At 36.0% G+C, this 13,992-nt stretch overlaps 2 protein-coding genes and 1 pseudogene across 3 annotated transcripts; 2 read left to right on the top strand and 1 right to left on the bottom strand.

The window, feature by feature from the left end:
* Positions 1-96: 96 nt before the first annotated feature.
* Positions 97-5,148, bottom strand: LOC120132649 (annotated as a pseudogene).
* A 911-nt stretch (positions 5,149-6,059) lies between these two features.
* LOC120132768 (carbonyl reductase [NADPH] 1-like) lies at positions 6,060-7,875 on the top strand. Its single transcript, XM_039149460.1, has 4 exons — positions 6,060-6,289; positions 6,367-6,625; positions 6,724-6,918; positions 7,312-7,875. Exons 1-4 carry the CDS (start codon positions 6,195-6,197, stop codon positions 7,705-7,707), a joined length of 945 nt encoding a protein of 314 aa, XP_039005391.1. The 5' UTR covers positions 6,060-6,194; the 3' UTR covers positions 7,708-7,875.
* Positions 7,876-8,579: 704 nt separating this feature from the next.
* On the top strand, positions 8,580-10,853 carry LOC120132769 (chromophore lyase CRL, chloroplastic-like). Of its 2 annotated transcripts, XM_039149461.1 has the most exons (9): positions 8,580-8,914; positions 9,001-9,050; positions 9,238-9,298; positions 9,365-9,400; positions 9,562-9,612; positions 9,864-9,956; positions 10,112-10,216; positions 10,403-10,495; positions 10,592-10,853. In XM_039149461.1, exons 1-9 carry the CDS (start codon positions 8,759-8,761, stop codon positions 10,709-10,711), a joined length of 765 nt encoding a protein of 254 aa, XP_039005392.1. In that variant the 5' UTR covers positions 8,580-8,758; the 3' UTR covers positions 10,712-10,853. The 2 variants fall into 2 exon arrangements, with proteins under 2 accessions (XP_039005392.1, XP_039005393.1); XM_039149462.1 differs by lacking the exon at positions 9,365-9,400.
* Positions 10,854-13,992: the final 3,139 nt, after the last annotated feature.

Here is a 13,992-nt window from a genome sequence, read left to right as displayed (position 1 = left end):
TGCTATAAGTCGACTGATAAAAGTCATGCTTTAGCAGAGGCATTTCCAAAATGAACTTCAAATGCTCGTATATCACCAGACACCAGCCAAACTCATTTATTTGTTCCACGTTTTCCAAGTGTCACCCCTCCTCCGGCAGGGAGCACCGGCAGTTTCTTTGTTGTCTTCCGCTTCTGCTTCCTTCACTCCACTGCTTCCTTGATCATTCAATTTCTCGGCGACCTCTGTTTTCTTCTGACTCTTGGCTGCACATCGTTTAACCAATTGAGTAATTCAAAGAGAAACTAGAACATAGTTAACAGACAAAACGAATTCGAAAAACTCACCTGTTTCTTCCCAACAGAAATGAGCAGGAAGAAAACCGTGAGGATGAGCACCAGAATGGGGACCAGGAAACCTATGGTGGCGGTCGGTTGTTTCTCTGCCCTCTCGATGAAATCCTAAAAGAAAAATACTCGATACTTTATTCGACAAAATCTGCAGATTGAAATATAAATTTGCGCATGAAAGATCGTGTTAAAGAAACCTTGTATAGGACGTCGAAGACCTTCTGCTGCAAACAGAGGTATAACCAACTAAGTTTTACAGTATAAAATCTATGACAAAAACAAGAATGCACGCAAATGCATTACCTGGAAGCCTCCGAGATAGCCTGAACCATTAGCTTCTTCTTCAGCCTTCTGTTTTTCCTTCTCAATCTCGAATTTCGGCTTCCATTGGGTATCCCGATACGACTTCGCAACCTTCTCGTTTTTTTGTTATCAAAATGTTGTCAAACAATATGCCGTCCTGCATGGTCCAAATCTCAATACCAATTGCAGCAATAGGCTCAAAGTCAGGCTTGTCAACCTCGAAGTATTTGGGGTTTGGGATTTGTCCCGAGGCTTCCAAGTACCGTTGTAATTGGGGTTGTCAATTAGAGGAGGATAACATCTTCCCTTGAAAGCTGGATTCGGCTTCATCGGTCTCTTCCATTCGCCGCAACCGGGGGCTGTGGCGCACTTCGGGTTATCAATTTTCGGGGGCCTCCCATTCACCATCCTCTTCATCATCCCAATCGTCTGGCTTAGATGCCTTGGGATTGTCTATCTCCTCAGTCCCATCGTCTAACCATCCTTCTGGTTTTACAGCCTCATCATCTTCAATTTCCAATAGGTGCATCCTCATCCCAAGCATCCGGCTTCGAAGCACTTGGATCAGGAATTTTGGCTTTATCATCCCAGTCCTCCGGTTTCTTACCATCAGGGTCCGGAATCTTCTTATCAGGGATAAGTGGAGGATCAAAATCTTCAGCTGAGAGGAAGTTTGCCTTCTTCTTCCCCTGTCCATCGACCAAAATTCTAACCACATTGTCAGGCTTCAAGATGGCAATGTACACATGAGTAAGCTTGTCCGATGGGATTAACGGTGCATTACCGAGATGATGCTCGACATATACCCCGCTTTTAGGATTCTTATGTTTCAGGATGAAGTGCAACTTGTTTGTTAACCCACATTTGTCGGGTCCAAACATGATAGAGTAAGGTGATCCGTTGTCAAATTCATTCGGTTTCCACTTGGCCTCCTGAGCTCTAAGGTATTTCAGATATGCACCACCGCATTCGAGCCCGTTCTGGAAGCGAGTCTCGAATTGAAGCACAGTGGTCCCATCCTTGAGACTCATAGGCTCATCAAGCTCTTTCACTATTGCATACTTCCGTGCCTTCTCAATAACGAGAAGCCCATAGCCATCGTGCCCTTCACTCTTCGAATGCTTCCATACACCTGCAAAACTCATAAAACCACATCAACATAAATTTGTCACTGAAAAACATCCCATTGGCCTACGAAATCATATAACACAAAGGATATTTCTTCAGTCTTAGACAACCTCAAACTCAACATCTCGAATGTGAGTGTATCGTCGACAGAAGTGTATTGTGAGGTACATTAAACGGCAAAAAAACGAAAAGTACACGAGGCATACAATCCGACATGAGAAGCATAAGTTCATCAAATTGCCAGTGGCCAATGCATCACAATGTTAAAACAGCAGGATCGAAGACATGGTGCAAACATCATTGAAGTATATCTTATCACTATTGCCACTTCCCTAATGATACATCATTTCAGCTTTCTTCTATTCATGTTTTGATTCTGTAATTTCATATTATCAAGGAGCATTTTCATTATCCTAATTCAACTGCAAGAACATTTCCAGCTCAAATATTGACAAGATCAACATTTTCATTATAAAAAACAATGACGAGATCAATAACAAGAAGAAAAAGAAATCCATAAGATGATTATTAATTTATCCGCTGACGAGATCCATAAATAAATAAATAAACAAACCACCTTTATAATCATCTTTGCTGGAGACGATCCATCGCCCATCGAATGACTCTTCAAATGAATCATAGAAAACCTAAAGCCAACCCAAACAAACCGAACTCACATTTTTATTAACAGATTCAAATATTCAGAGCAAATCGATGTGGATTCAAAAACAAATTACCGCTTCATCATCAGCGGCGAAGCAGAGGAGCTGCAATGACGATAACGCTAAAAAAGAAGAAGAAGCGCGAAATGCCTCGTAATCATCGGTTCAAGAATCCTCGCTCTGATTATGATCGGAAATCTTTTCCTTCTAATATATATTAATTGTGTTAATCTGAATCTAAATATGTTTGAGACTACTAAAATCAAAGCTGTAATTGTACGTTGCTGATTTTTAAAATATTCTAATTTCATCATCAAAATATTCATATATATGATAAATTTATTTTTAATTAGTAAAATAGTTAGTGAAACTGATAACTGAGAGTAGAAATACCAATAATTTTATCAAAATATTCGTATTTGATTGGTTTTTCGTAATATTTTTATTTATTATTTTTGAATTAATCAATTGTGTACGATTAACCTGATTAGGTTCTGCATAGATTCATTATGAGGGCAACCCTTTCAATCTAGTTTACTTCATATGCAAACGTAGGATTCGAGTCCTAGACTTTACTTAAAGAATCTAATCCCACTATACCAATCGATTGTTGATAATTATATCTACTATTAATTCTACGTACATTACCACCGAATCATTAATTTTATCAAATTTTAGTGAAGCGCATCGTACTTTTATGATCATCCTATGCATTAGGACATCATTTCTCGGGGCATAACAAATTCAGATTTTATAAAGCAGTGATCACCTATGAAGTTTACTTGGTTTCACAATAGCACTGCGTAGCAATGCCGACGGAATCGGCTATTAAGTTTACCTGATTCCAGCATTACGTAGCGATTCCGACAGGATTAGCTATGAAGCTTACCTGGTTGCAGTATAGCGTTGCAATCCTGACGGGAACAGCTATGAAGATAACTTGTTTTCAGCATTGCGTTGCAATCCCGACGGGATCATTATCTATGAAGTTTACCTGGTTCCAGCATAGCGTAACAATCCCGACGGGACAGTTACGAAGTTTACTTGATTCTCAGCTATGAAGTTTACCTGGTTCCAACGTAGCAATCCTGTCCCGACGGGATCAGCTATGAAGTTTACCTGGTTCTAGCATAGAGTAGCAATCCCGACAGGATGGATCCGGTACTAATACTTCAATTAGAGTTCCCGACATGCGCCGAGCAGACGAGAGCCAACATTCTATAACGCTCTCACCTCAGCGGGTCTCCGGGTAAAGAAGCACGAAGCTAGAATACCAGAAGCGCCGTTGAGGGAGAGAGTTAAAGATTGTTAGGTCCCTTGGTTTCCTCTCACCTCAGCGGATCTCCAGGTAAACTAAACACAAGCCTAGAATACCAGAAGCTCCCTTGAGGGAGAGAGCAGGGTTTCAAATCGCAGTCGTAGTCACTGTTATTTCGGATTTACCGTGATTGCGTCCATCGCGGGCGCTATTACGATTGTCACGGATACTATTACGGCCGTCGCGGGTAACTCGGACGGCGGCGAAATCGTTATATCGCTGTCGCGGACCGTTTTTTAAAACCCTGGGAGAGAGTTAGAGATATTGTTAGGTCCCCTAGTTTCCTCACAAAACTCAATCTACACAAAGCCAGGCGAGATGTCGAGATTTATATAGAGAAAGTTAGGGACTCCATGTTATCACCCAGTGACAGGAACTAACAAAGACGTTTCCTGGTATTTTCTGACATGTGGGAAGGAGAAGACAACAAAAGTTTTGAGTCTTTGTTTAATGGAAGTGTCTTTGGTAACATCCGATGAGCTTGGAACAACCAAAGAACTGGTTTTGGTCCCCATCAAAACTGCTAAAAGCAAAAGGACAAGAAAACACAATCTCATGCAAAGTCAGTTTCAGGGATCCTGCATGCCCCCTTCTCCACCATAGTATAAACTTTTTTTAAACATCACATTGCTGTGAGCTTATCGACGTGAAGTCCTCAAGGAATTAACGAGCTGCAGCATGCGACGTGTAGTTGTGAAAATGACCGTTAAAAATGAAACTCCGTTAACACTTGTGCAGACAGATACCCGATATTGCACTTCTCAAACGTCGCAACCGGTTGGCGAGTATGCCAAAGTTGGGTTTATGTACATGTTTAGCTCCGAAACTTCCCGGGCTTGCCCATGTTTTGTTTAGTATATTAAGTAATCATTTTTAAAAGGTCAACAATCATGTATAATGACCCTTAAATTATTCATACACAAAATTAGCTGACTCTATTCCCATATGTAATTGGGTGAGGGGAGGTAAGGTAGTAGGCTGTCCCCAACGCCAGGTTGAGAGCAGTTTCCGTAGAAGACTTCCGGCAGTAAGAATTATGAATTGCATGTCCAACTCAGTTGGTAGAGCACAAGTCCCTCCTTGATTATTCAGATCAAAACAAGGATTAATTATAAAATAGGTGTCCAAACTCTAACGCTTTTTACTAGGTGTCTAAATTATTTTTTAAATAATCCTAGTGTCTAACGTTATAAACGTTACTACTTTAGGTGTCCGGACAATGAACGACTTTAATTTCCTCTGTTAAGTGACATATATCATAATCTGGTAATTTTGAAATTTAATTTTTTTTAAATATTATTATATTTATAAAAAAATCATAATTTCTCTTAAATTATAAAAAAATCCCAAAATCTCTAAATTCTAACCTTAACCAACAGTTGTCGTCCTTTCCGACCATGCCCGCCATCGATGTAGGCCCTGTCATATTCTTAGTCATGCATCACCATATTTGTCGTCGATTGGATGATGATCGTGATTTTCATCCTAGGGTTCGTGGCGTATAAAACGTCGGTTTGTCGTCGATCAATCACAATTTTATAGGGTTTTGATCGTCGGGGGAGGTGAGGTCGGGTGGAACTTCGTCAACGATAAAGGGCGGCAGGTGGTGTGGGTTTATGGATTGAAATGAAGGCTATCAAAGTTTTGGGGATATTTTGGATTTTTTGTGTTTTTAAATATAGTTTTCATTCTTTTAAAATTTTAAATATATATTTTTTAAATTATCAGATTGTGAATGTATCACTTAACATAAAAAATTAACGTCCAACATCTAAATTGATAACGTTTCTAATGTTATACTTCAGAATCATTCAAAAAATAGTTCATACACCTATTCATGAAAAAACTATAATTTAAGCATTTATTTTATAATTAAGCCTAAAAACAACCACCACTACATTCTTTATAGGGTTTATTGTAATTGAGATATAACGAGTAATAGCTATTTTTGATCGGTTGTGATTGTTGTATTTTATTGTTTAAAAATGTTATCAATTAAACTTAATTTTTTAATTTAAAAATCATATTTAAAAAATAGCTATGATTTGAACATTTATTTTTTATTTAAAAATGTTATCAATTAAATTTATTTTTTTAATTTAAAAATCATATTTGAAAAATAAAAAATATATATTCTAAATATACATGGAGTGTAAAAATTTGAAGTATATTTTAATTTTAAATAAAATGTAAGTTTAATGGAAATAACTTATGTTTAAATTAGAAAATGATACAAATTATTCAAGAGTTAAATCCGATTTTCTTTTCTATTTTGCACAAAAAATCAAAACCTTGCCCTGCTCGAAAACTTGACCTAAAAATAGAGCTCAAAACATTCGACAACCAAGAACCAGGTTTCACCTCATTTTCTTTCATAGACCTTTGCTGCGTTTCAGCTCCCATAATCAACTCAAATTTGTCCTAAAACCTGCAAGAAAAGATCAACACTCGGAGATGACCGGGAAAAAGGAAAGAAACAAGGAGAGAAGGGAAAAGAGACTCCAGGAGATTTCACTTCTCAGAACAATTCCTTATTCTGATAATCAAAGGTATTTTTTCTTTGATTTTGATGCTTACCCAGATCGGTATTTCAACACATTAGTCGAAAACAAGTAAATACTTTCAGGTGGTGGTCACAAGAAACTGTTGCTGTTGTAACCGGTGCTAACAGAGGAATCGGATTTGAGATTGCAAGACAACTTGCGGGTCATGGATTGACAGTAATACTAACATCAAGGGACATTAGTGTTGGCATTGAAGCAGCCAAGGTTATACAAGATTTGGGTTTCATTGTTGATGTTCATCAGCTTGATATCTTGGATAGTGAATCGATTTCGGCGTTTGTCGATTGGATAAGACAAAAATATGGTGGTGTTGATATCTTGGTAAGATGAAATTTGGTTTATCTTTCTTTGCTTATTGCCTTGGCCAACCTTTGGTATAACTTTTGATGTTTTTTTCCCGGTGAACTTATATTTTGCAGGTGAATAGTGCAGGTGTTAACTATAACCTTGGGTACGATAATTCTGTGGAATTTTCCCGGCAGGTAATTGAGACCAATTATTATGGAACCAAAAATATGACTAAAGCAATGATACCAGTGATGAGATCTTCTGCTGTTGGTGCTCGTATTGTTAATGTGAGCTCACGGCTAGGCAGGCTAAACGGCCGGCGCAATGTGAGTAAATGATTCTCGTACTTTATCCTAAGTAATCTCTTCAATGATTTGTGAATAAGAGCTAAGGGTTGCCATGTACTTATGTGTCTGATGAATTGGATTGTTGCTTTCAAGTTGTTTGGAAGTTGATTGAAGTCTATGTTGCTCTAACTCTTCATTTTTTCCCTTAAAGTATCCATTTATGACACCCGTGTCTGATGCATATTCGAATATGGTTATAAGGTTATAACCCTCTAAATACATGAGAATCTTGAACCAAATTGTAGTATTGTACTTACGTCGCTTTTACATACATATTTGTATTTGGCACTTGTACCTTATTCCTATTAAACATAGATCGAAGTAAATTTTCCCCCTTGTACTTTGAACTAAATTTAGGATTTTTTTTGGCAGAGAATCCAAGATGCAAATTTGAGAGAAAAACTAACCAATTTGGAAACTCTCTCGGAGGAATTGATTGATAGAACAGTGTCTAGTTTCTTACAACAAGTTGAAGATGAAACATGGCAATCGGGTGGATGGCCTCAAACATTCACTGATTACTCAGTATCTAAACTCGCTGTCAATGCTTACACTAGACTGCTTACCAAAGAACTCTCTCGTCAATCACAAGGTGAAAAGATATATGTCAACTGTTATTGTCCAGGATGGGTGAAGACTGCAATGACCGGTTGGCAAGGCAATATTTCGCCCGACGTTGCGGCTGACACCGGAGTCTGGCTTGCCCTGCTTTTGGACCCAGCAATAACAGGAAAGTTTTTTGCAGAGAGACGAGAAATCAACTTTTGAGTCGATCAAGTTTAGTATTGCAGAGTTTAGAGATTCATTTTATTCGTGAAGATCTAAAGCTTAAAGCAATTGAAAGTAACTTGTTTTAGAAGCTATTTAGCCCATACCTAGCACCAAATGAAACTAACATACGAATAAATGTTTCCTTCCGTTTAACCTTAAAAGCTATGTAAAACTCTACAGACTCTTAATTTTTCTTAAAAGCTATGTTTAGAGATTCATTTTATTCGTCGATGTTTACTTTATGGTTGGTTGGTGGTAACTTGTAAGGCAAATTTACATGCATTGGGCTCTTTCTTATGGCGGGCGATCATGTGTCCATGGTAGTTCAGCAATGTAATATAATTATAGAATTCTTGAACTCTAATGCTTAGCCCGGAACTGTCCGATTCCTGTAATAGAATTCCCAGCCTTTGTTATTCGAAGTCAGGTACGAGAGTGTCGGATGCATAAAAGGGGTATGGTTAGACTTTTGTAGTGGGCTTCTCATATATTTGGAGGATCCTTGAAGATCACATTCCCTTATCCGGCACATGTTCACATAAAAAGGTTACTGCATTACAAATTTACAGAACTAGTGAACCATGTATGTCGAACCATAATGTCTTATAAAAACTATACAATGAAACCCTTTGTAAGTTCTCTCCATTGGAGTAGTTAATCTGTGGTTTGATTGCAATTGCTCAAAGGGCAGCTTCCGTAGTACTAAATTGCGGTTACGATGCCACAATTATATATGTCGTAAATATTAAAATACAATTTATTTTTTAAAAATAATTATATATCTATGACGCGATTTATGATGTCACGGTGACCTTGAGCTATAATTCATACAAGGGTTGCAATAGATGGATCACGGGTACACGTGGCAAACGCTGAGAACACCAATAGAATCCAACACCCGAATCGATATCGTTTCACTTCAAGGAAGAAGGGAAAAAAAGCTTCGAATCCTTCCCCTTTCGTTCCACAAAGTTTGTATTTCTGGAAAAGGCAGCAACAAGAAACAAGAATGGTGGGTGTTTGGGTGAGGTGAGAAGAAGACCGGTGGATGGAGTCGGACTCGAATGGATGGAGTCGAGCTCGAGGTTTGATAGTGAAGACTCTGGTTTTAATCGGAGGCCTTCTTTTTCTCAAAAGGTTCACCAAATCCACCACTCGTTGGGACCACGCTAAATTTGTTGCTCGTTCTCTTAGCGGCGAAAAGGTTCTTCCTTCTTTTTTCATTAAAATTTTGAAGCTTTTCCATTACTTTTATTTCATTTCATCTCAATTTTTGTTCTTCAATGGCAGTCCTCGCAGGAGCAAGCCTCTAGAAATCCAGATAGTTACTTCAACATCAGGTAGTAATAGTATGTAATACTTTATTCTGTATAGGAAAAATGAAGGAATTTAATTTATTTTAGTTTACAATAAGTAATCATGTATTAGTTTAGCTTATGATTGATGTTATTACCAGCAATGGGTATTTGCCAATTTATGATTTTTCATTTTAAATATTGTTAAATTGAGGGAGATTTATCATTGTAGAGCACTTACTTGCCCTGCAACAGAGATGGTGGATGGGTCAAAGGTTTTATATTCAGAACAGGTTTGTGGTTCAATCTTTTCTGTTACTAAATCTTCGCCAATTTACTTTCACTTTTTTATGGACTAGGCATTCTGGAGGACTCCCCAGAAACCTTTCCGGCAGGTAATCAGTTTTGCGGAATGATAGACGATACACCGGACACACAACGATGGAAGTTTTTATTACATTACAGCTTTTATTCTGAACCTATTTCCTTTGATCACATAACACTTTTTGGTGGAATGCCTTTACCTCATACAATCCTGATAGTCTTTTGGTTGCAGAGGTTTTATATGGTGAAGCCTTGTCCGAAAGATTTGAAGTGCGATGTTGAGGTTTGTATCGGCTCGGCTTTATCATATGATCTCATACTTCTGTTGAATGATTTAACAGTTGGAGTGTGGCATGCTAATTGCTAGGGAACAATTTCCGACTTGTGTTTGAACCTTGAGGGTTTATTAACAACCTCTCCTATACCAATCTGCTCTATAATTATTTCATATCTGTTCGATCGCCTATTGCGTTCATATGATGCCTTCGGAAGTAGCAATCATTTTGATTTCTAGCTTATGTTTTACGGCCACAGTTAAGTACTTATGCAATTAGAGATGCGGATGAATACAAGAATTTCTGTGATCGTCCAAGGGATCAACGCCCGCTACCTGAAGAAGTTATCGGTGTATGCTTTTTCACATTATTATCTTTCATGTATGCCATGTATACGATACCTCTGATTTTTCTTTCGTAATTTGAAGATATTATTGGTTCTCAATGTACATGTTGCTTATGATGGCTGTTTCTATCTTGCTATGACTTATTCTGTAATATGAACAGGATGTTGCTGAACAATTGACAACTATACATCTCAAACGCTGCGATAGGGGGAAACGCTATTTATATGAAGGTTCAACTCCACCGAGCGGATTCCCGAATTTATGGGTATATTTCTCACCATTCAACCGTGTCGTCATTTTTTTCGATTTACTTGTCGCGTACCTTGCAAGGCCAGGAATACGCTTGACACGATCCTCCTCGTATCAGCACACTGGATGCTTACTTTATTAAGTAGTTAGTGCCAGATTTTTTCTGTCGTCTCACGAAATTCTTCTTTTGCTTTCCTACTAGAATGGAGCAACATACTGCACTTCAGAACTCTCGGTTTTGAAGAACAATGAGATACATACCTGGGATAGGGGTTACGATGATGATGGAAATCAGGTGTTATTCGCAGTCTTTGTCGACTCGTGTTTACGACTCTCCCCTCCCCTTTTCGTCTCCACTAGTTGTGCTTATACATATATATTTCTTTGTTAGGTTTGGGGAGCTAAGGAAGGCCCTTATGAGTTCAAGCCTGCACCGTTTTCACCTCCGAATTTTGCACCTCCGCAGACGGTGGAGAAGAGGATAGAGGGATCGTTTGTGTTGGAAGAATGATTCATGGTTTACATATATTCTGAATCTGTAAAATTTCAACTCCGTTACATAAGTTTGAGTGAAGTTCCTTGGATTATTTGATTGCATTCAACCACTCAAAATTCACAGAATTGTACTGCAAACTCTGTAAAATTCTTAATAAACACTATTTTACAAAGGGTAAATTACGTGTTTAATAGATAAATATAATTTTAGTCCATTTTAATACCTAAATTTTTAATTTTTTTTCAAAATCGTACTTAAAATTTAGTTTTGTTGAAGTTTAGTACTCATAGTTTAAAAGAAAAGTTCAGTTTGAATGGTACTGAATCAGTCAGTGGACGAAGGATTGGTAGAATCTAGCAGACGCATGACGTGTCGTCTATGCATTGGTCAGACTGAAAGCGACCGTTCTGTTGACCGTAGTCTTTTATCAGATACCTTTTGCCTGAAACACAGTCCTCCCCATCTTCGTTACTTCTTTTTTCCAGTTTTTTGCTTCGCCAATTACAGTAAATAGAATTAATTTTTAAACTGAATTTTAATCTTAATTTTTAAATTTTTTCATTTGAATGTTATTACTTTAATAACCCCAAATAATCATTATTGAACAATATCCCAAACAGCTTTAGTTAGAAAAATATTCATAAACTGTCCGCGTAAGATGATTTTGTTTTCCGTAAAAAGTGAGTTTAGACATCACTTTCTACTAAAAGCGATTTTCATGTATTTATTGGGTCCAAATTCTTCCACGTGTCGTCGGATTTCACGTTTTACAAAATTTGAGGTATGCATATGTGAGTAGACATGTAAATAAATTGAACATTCAGTGAATTGTTCTGTAGGAAGTTTGTTTATTTATTAAATAAACGAACATAAATAAAATTTTATGTTCGTTTAAATAAATGAACGAACACGAACAAATGTCTCGCTCAATCATTTACGTTCATGAACGTTCTGTAATATGTTCGTTCATTTATGTTTGTGTATGTTCGTTTATATTCGTTCACTTATGTATGTGTATGTTCGCTTATGTTATTTCATTTATTTATGTGTATGTTCGTTTATATCCGTTCGTTTATATTCAGTTCAATCTCTATACGTATTTAAAATATTAAGATTCAATCATTAATATTTTAAAACCAAAATAATTTTAAACTCAAATCAATTAAAGAAAATATAATGAATAATGAATTTTATGTAGTTATTGTTGTTGTTTACGTTCATTTATTTTGTTCAATTATTCTTATTTGTTATGTTTGTGCAGATTCGTCTATATTCATTGATGTTTATTTATTGTGTTCTTTTACGTTTATTCATTTGTTGTATTCGTTTACATACATTCGTTTATGCTCGTTTATTATTTAAATGTACAATTTTTTATTCGTGTTCATTCAATTTATTTACAGACATGTACGTGAGCCATTTGAAGTATCTTTCTAACCAAATCTGTTTGGGTTATTTTCTTACTTGATGAATTTTCAGGGGGGGGGGGTTTAACTAATATCGCCTTTGAAATTACCGGCTTAGCCCTTTTTCCCATCTTGTCTTAAACTGAAAGCCCTTTTCAGAATCACTGTACTCTGTAGCAGTAGCAGTAGCAGTAGCAGTAGCAGAAGAAAGAAAGAAAAAGGCTTTCAATTTATCAATTTCAAAGTAGAGACGGTCCAATAATATATATATATATATATATATAACGCGAATTTAATATTATTGGGTTTTCTAAAAGTTGTTATGTAACTGAAAACAAAACAAAAAAAAAATATTAATGAAACGAGGATAGGCTGAGAGTTTTTGCTGGAATAAAGTTGATTGCTTGTACGAGTGGCATCAACAGATTAAAAGAATCTCAAAGGAGTTAGTTCACTGTTGAGGCAACAGTTGAACCAAGATTTTGAAGTCATATATTTAAAATATGAAGATCAATTTCGAATCTTACTATCGTTATATTTAGTGGGTGATTTATAAATTTTTATAAAAATTTAATTATATCTTAAGTATGTTTTGGTTCTAGACGGTAAAAATCACCCTTGACCTAAACTTTAATCGACCAAAAGAATTATAACATTATAATTGTGTTTTTCAGTTATTTACTTAAATGCTTGTGTTAATGGCTAACATGTGGCGTCGAGAATAGTAGCAACAAGGGGATATAAAAGAAAACTCACCAACCCTAATATATGATATCAAAGTGCGATCATAATATGAGGTGTAAAAGAGGGTTGATTCATTTAAAAGTTGAGACCGAGATACGTAAGAATCAAACGACTTCAATAATTAAAGGGATAATAATTATTCTTATAGATCTCGAATTCAAGCATCACATCTACAAAAATGTTTAAACGTTCATTGTTAAATGATTAAGAGTATTTATGATAGATACTATTTTGTAATTATCATACATACTCAAAATGATAAAAAATGAGATTAAGACATAAATCACTAAACATCTCTACAACTTTCGTAACCACTAATATTCTTAGTCGTCTTCCCTACAATTATCTATTTAAAAGAAGGAAATAAACACGAACCAAGTAATCTTAATGATTAAGAGACTTGTTATTCTTTGTAGAGGTCTTGGGTTCAAATGTCGTCAGAAGTATGAGCGTTTGTTACTAGTTAATGAAAAAAAAATTAAAAATGTTAACTTATATTCATCTCATATCTATAAAAATAAAAGGAAAAAAATATCATAAATCACTATCTTCTATCATAATATCAACATAACTTGTTGGCATCAAGAGTGCTCAACAACGTCCCCCATGACTTTGGGGCACGAGTTCTAATCCTCAAGTGCATTTCAACATCAAATGTGTCATTCAATGTTAATTGTTCCTTCAAATTATTCAAGCTTTACAATTCATGTAGGGTCGAGAGAAAATCTCGAAAACTGAAAATGAAACAAGGCATCACGATGATGCAATACATTATAGTTGTTAAGTTCCAACTACTCACGTAATCGAAAGATCCCTTAATAACTATTATTTGTTATTATTTAATTAAGAATGAAATGTATAAGTACGAATCAATTTAACTCAGTGGTTAAAAGAATGATTATTATTTATAGAGGTCGGGTGTTTGAGCACTAACAATTGTAAGGTATTCCAACATTTATTGTCAAATGATTAAAAATATATAAAACAAATACTACCACTTGTAATCATCATATATATAAAAAAATAACGAAGTATATAAATATATTAAGTGTTTGTGTTTTATTTCATCAAATATAACTTTAAAACACAATAAGTTTTTACCAAATAATTTGTGATAATTGCAAGATGTTCATAGTAATTTTTTAG

This window comes from Hibiscus syriacus, unplaced genomic scaffold (assembly GCF_006381635.1).
Source record: "Hibiscus syriacus cultivar Baekdansim isolate YM2019G1 unplaced genomic scaffold, ASM638163v2 tig00110569_pilon, whole genome shotgun sequence".
NCBI lineage: Eukaryota > Viridiplantae > Streptophyta > Magnoliopsida > Malvales > Malvaceae > Hibiscus > Hibiscus syriacus.
This window is presented reverse-complemented; position numbering and strand designations above follow the sequence as displayed.

What these genes read in the sequence shown, in the direction of transcription:
- LOC120132768 (XM_039149460.1), top strand. Translation starts at nt 6,195, where the DNA reads ATGACCGGGAAAAAGGAAAGAAACAAGGAGAGAAGGGAAAAGAGACTC. An exon ending in CCTTATTCTGATAATCAAAG is followed by an intron (nt 6,290 to 6,366) that starts GTATTTTTTCTT and finishes AAATACTTTCAG; the next exon opens with GTGGTGGTCACAAGAAACTG. An exon ending in ATGGTGGTGTTGATATCTTG is followed by an intron (nt 6,626 to 6,723) that starts GTAAGATGAAAT and finishes TATATTTTGCAG; the next exon opens with GTGAATAGTGCAGGTGTTAA.
- LOC120132769 (XM_039149461.1), top strand. Translation starts at nt 8,759, where the DNA reads ATGGAGTCGGACTCGAATGGATGGAGTCGAGCTCGAGGTTTGATAGTG. An exon ending in GTTCTCTTAGCGGCGAAAAG is followed by an intron (nt 8,915 to 9,000) that starts GTTCTTCCTTCT and finishes CTTCAATGGCAG; the next exon opens with TCCTCGCAGGAGCAAGCCTC. An exon ending in GCGGATTCCCGAATTTATGG is followed by an intron (nt 10,217 to 10,402) that starts GTATATTTCTCA and finishes CTTTCCTACTAG; the next exon opens with AATGGAGCAACATACTGCAC.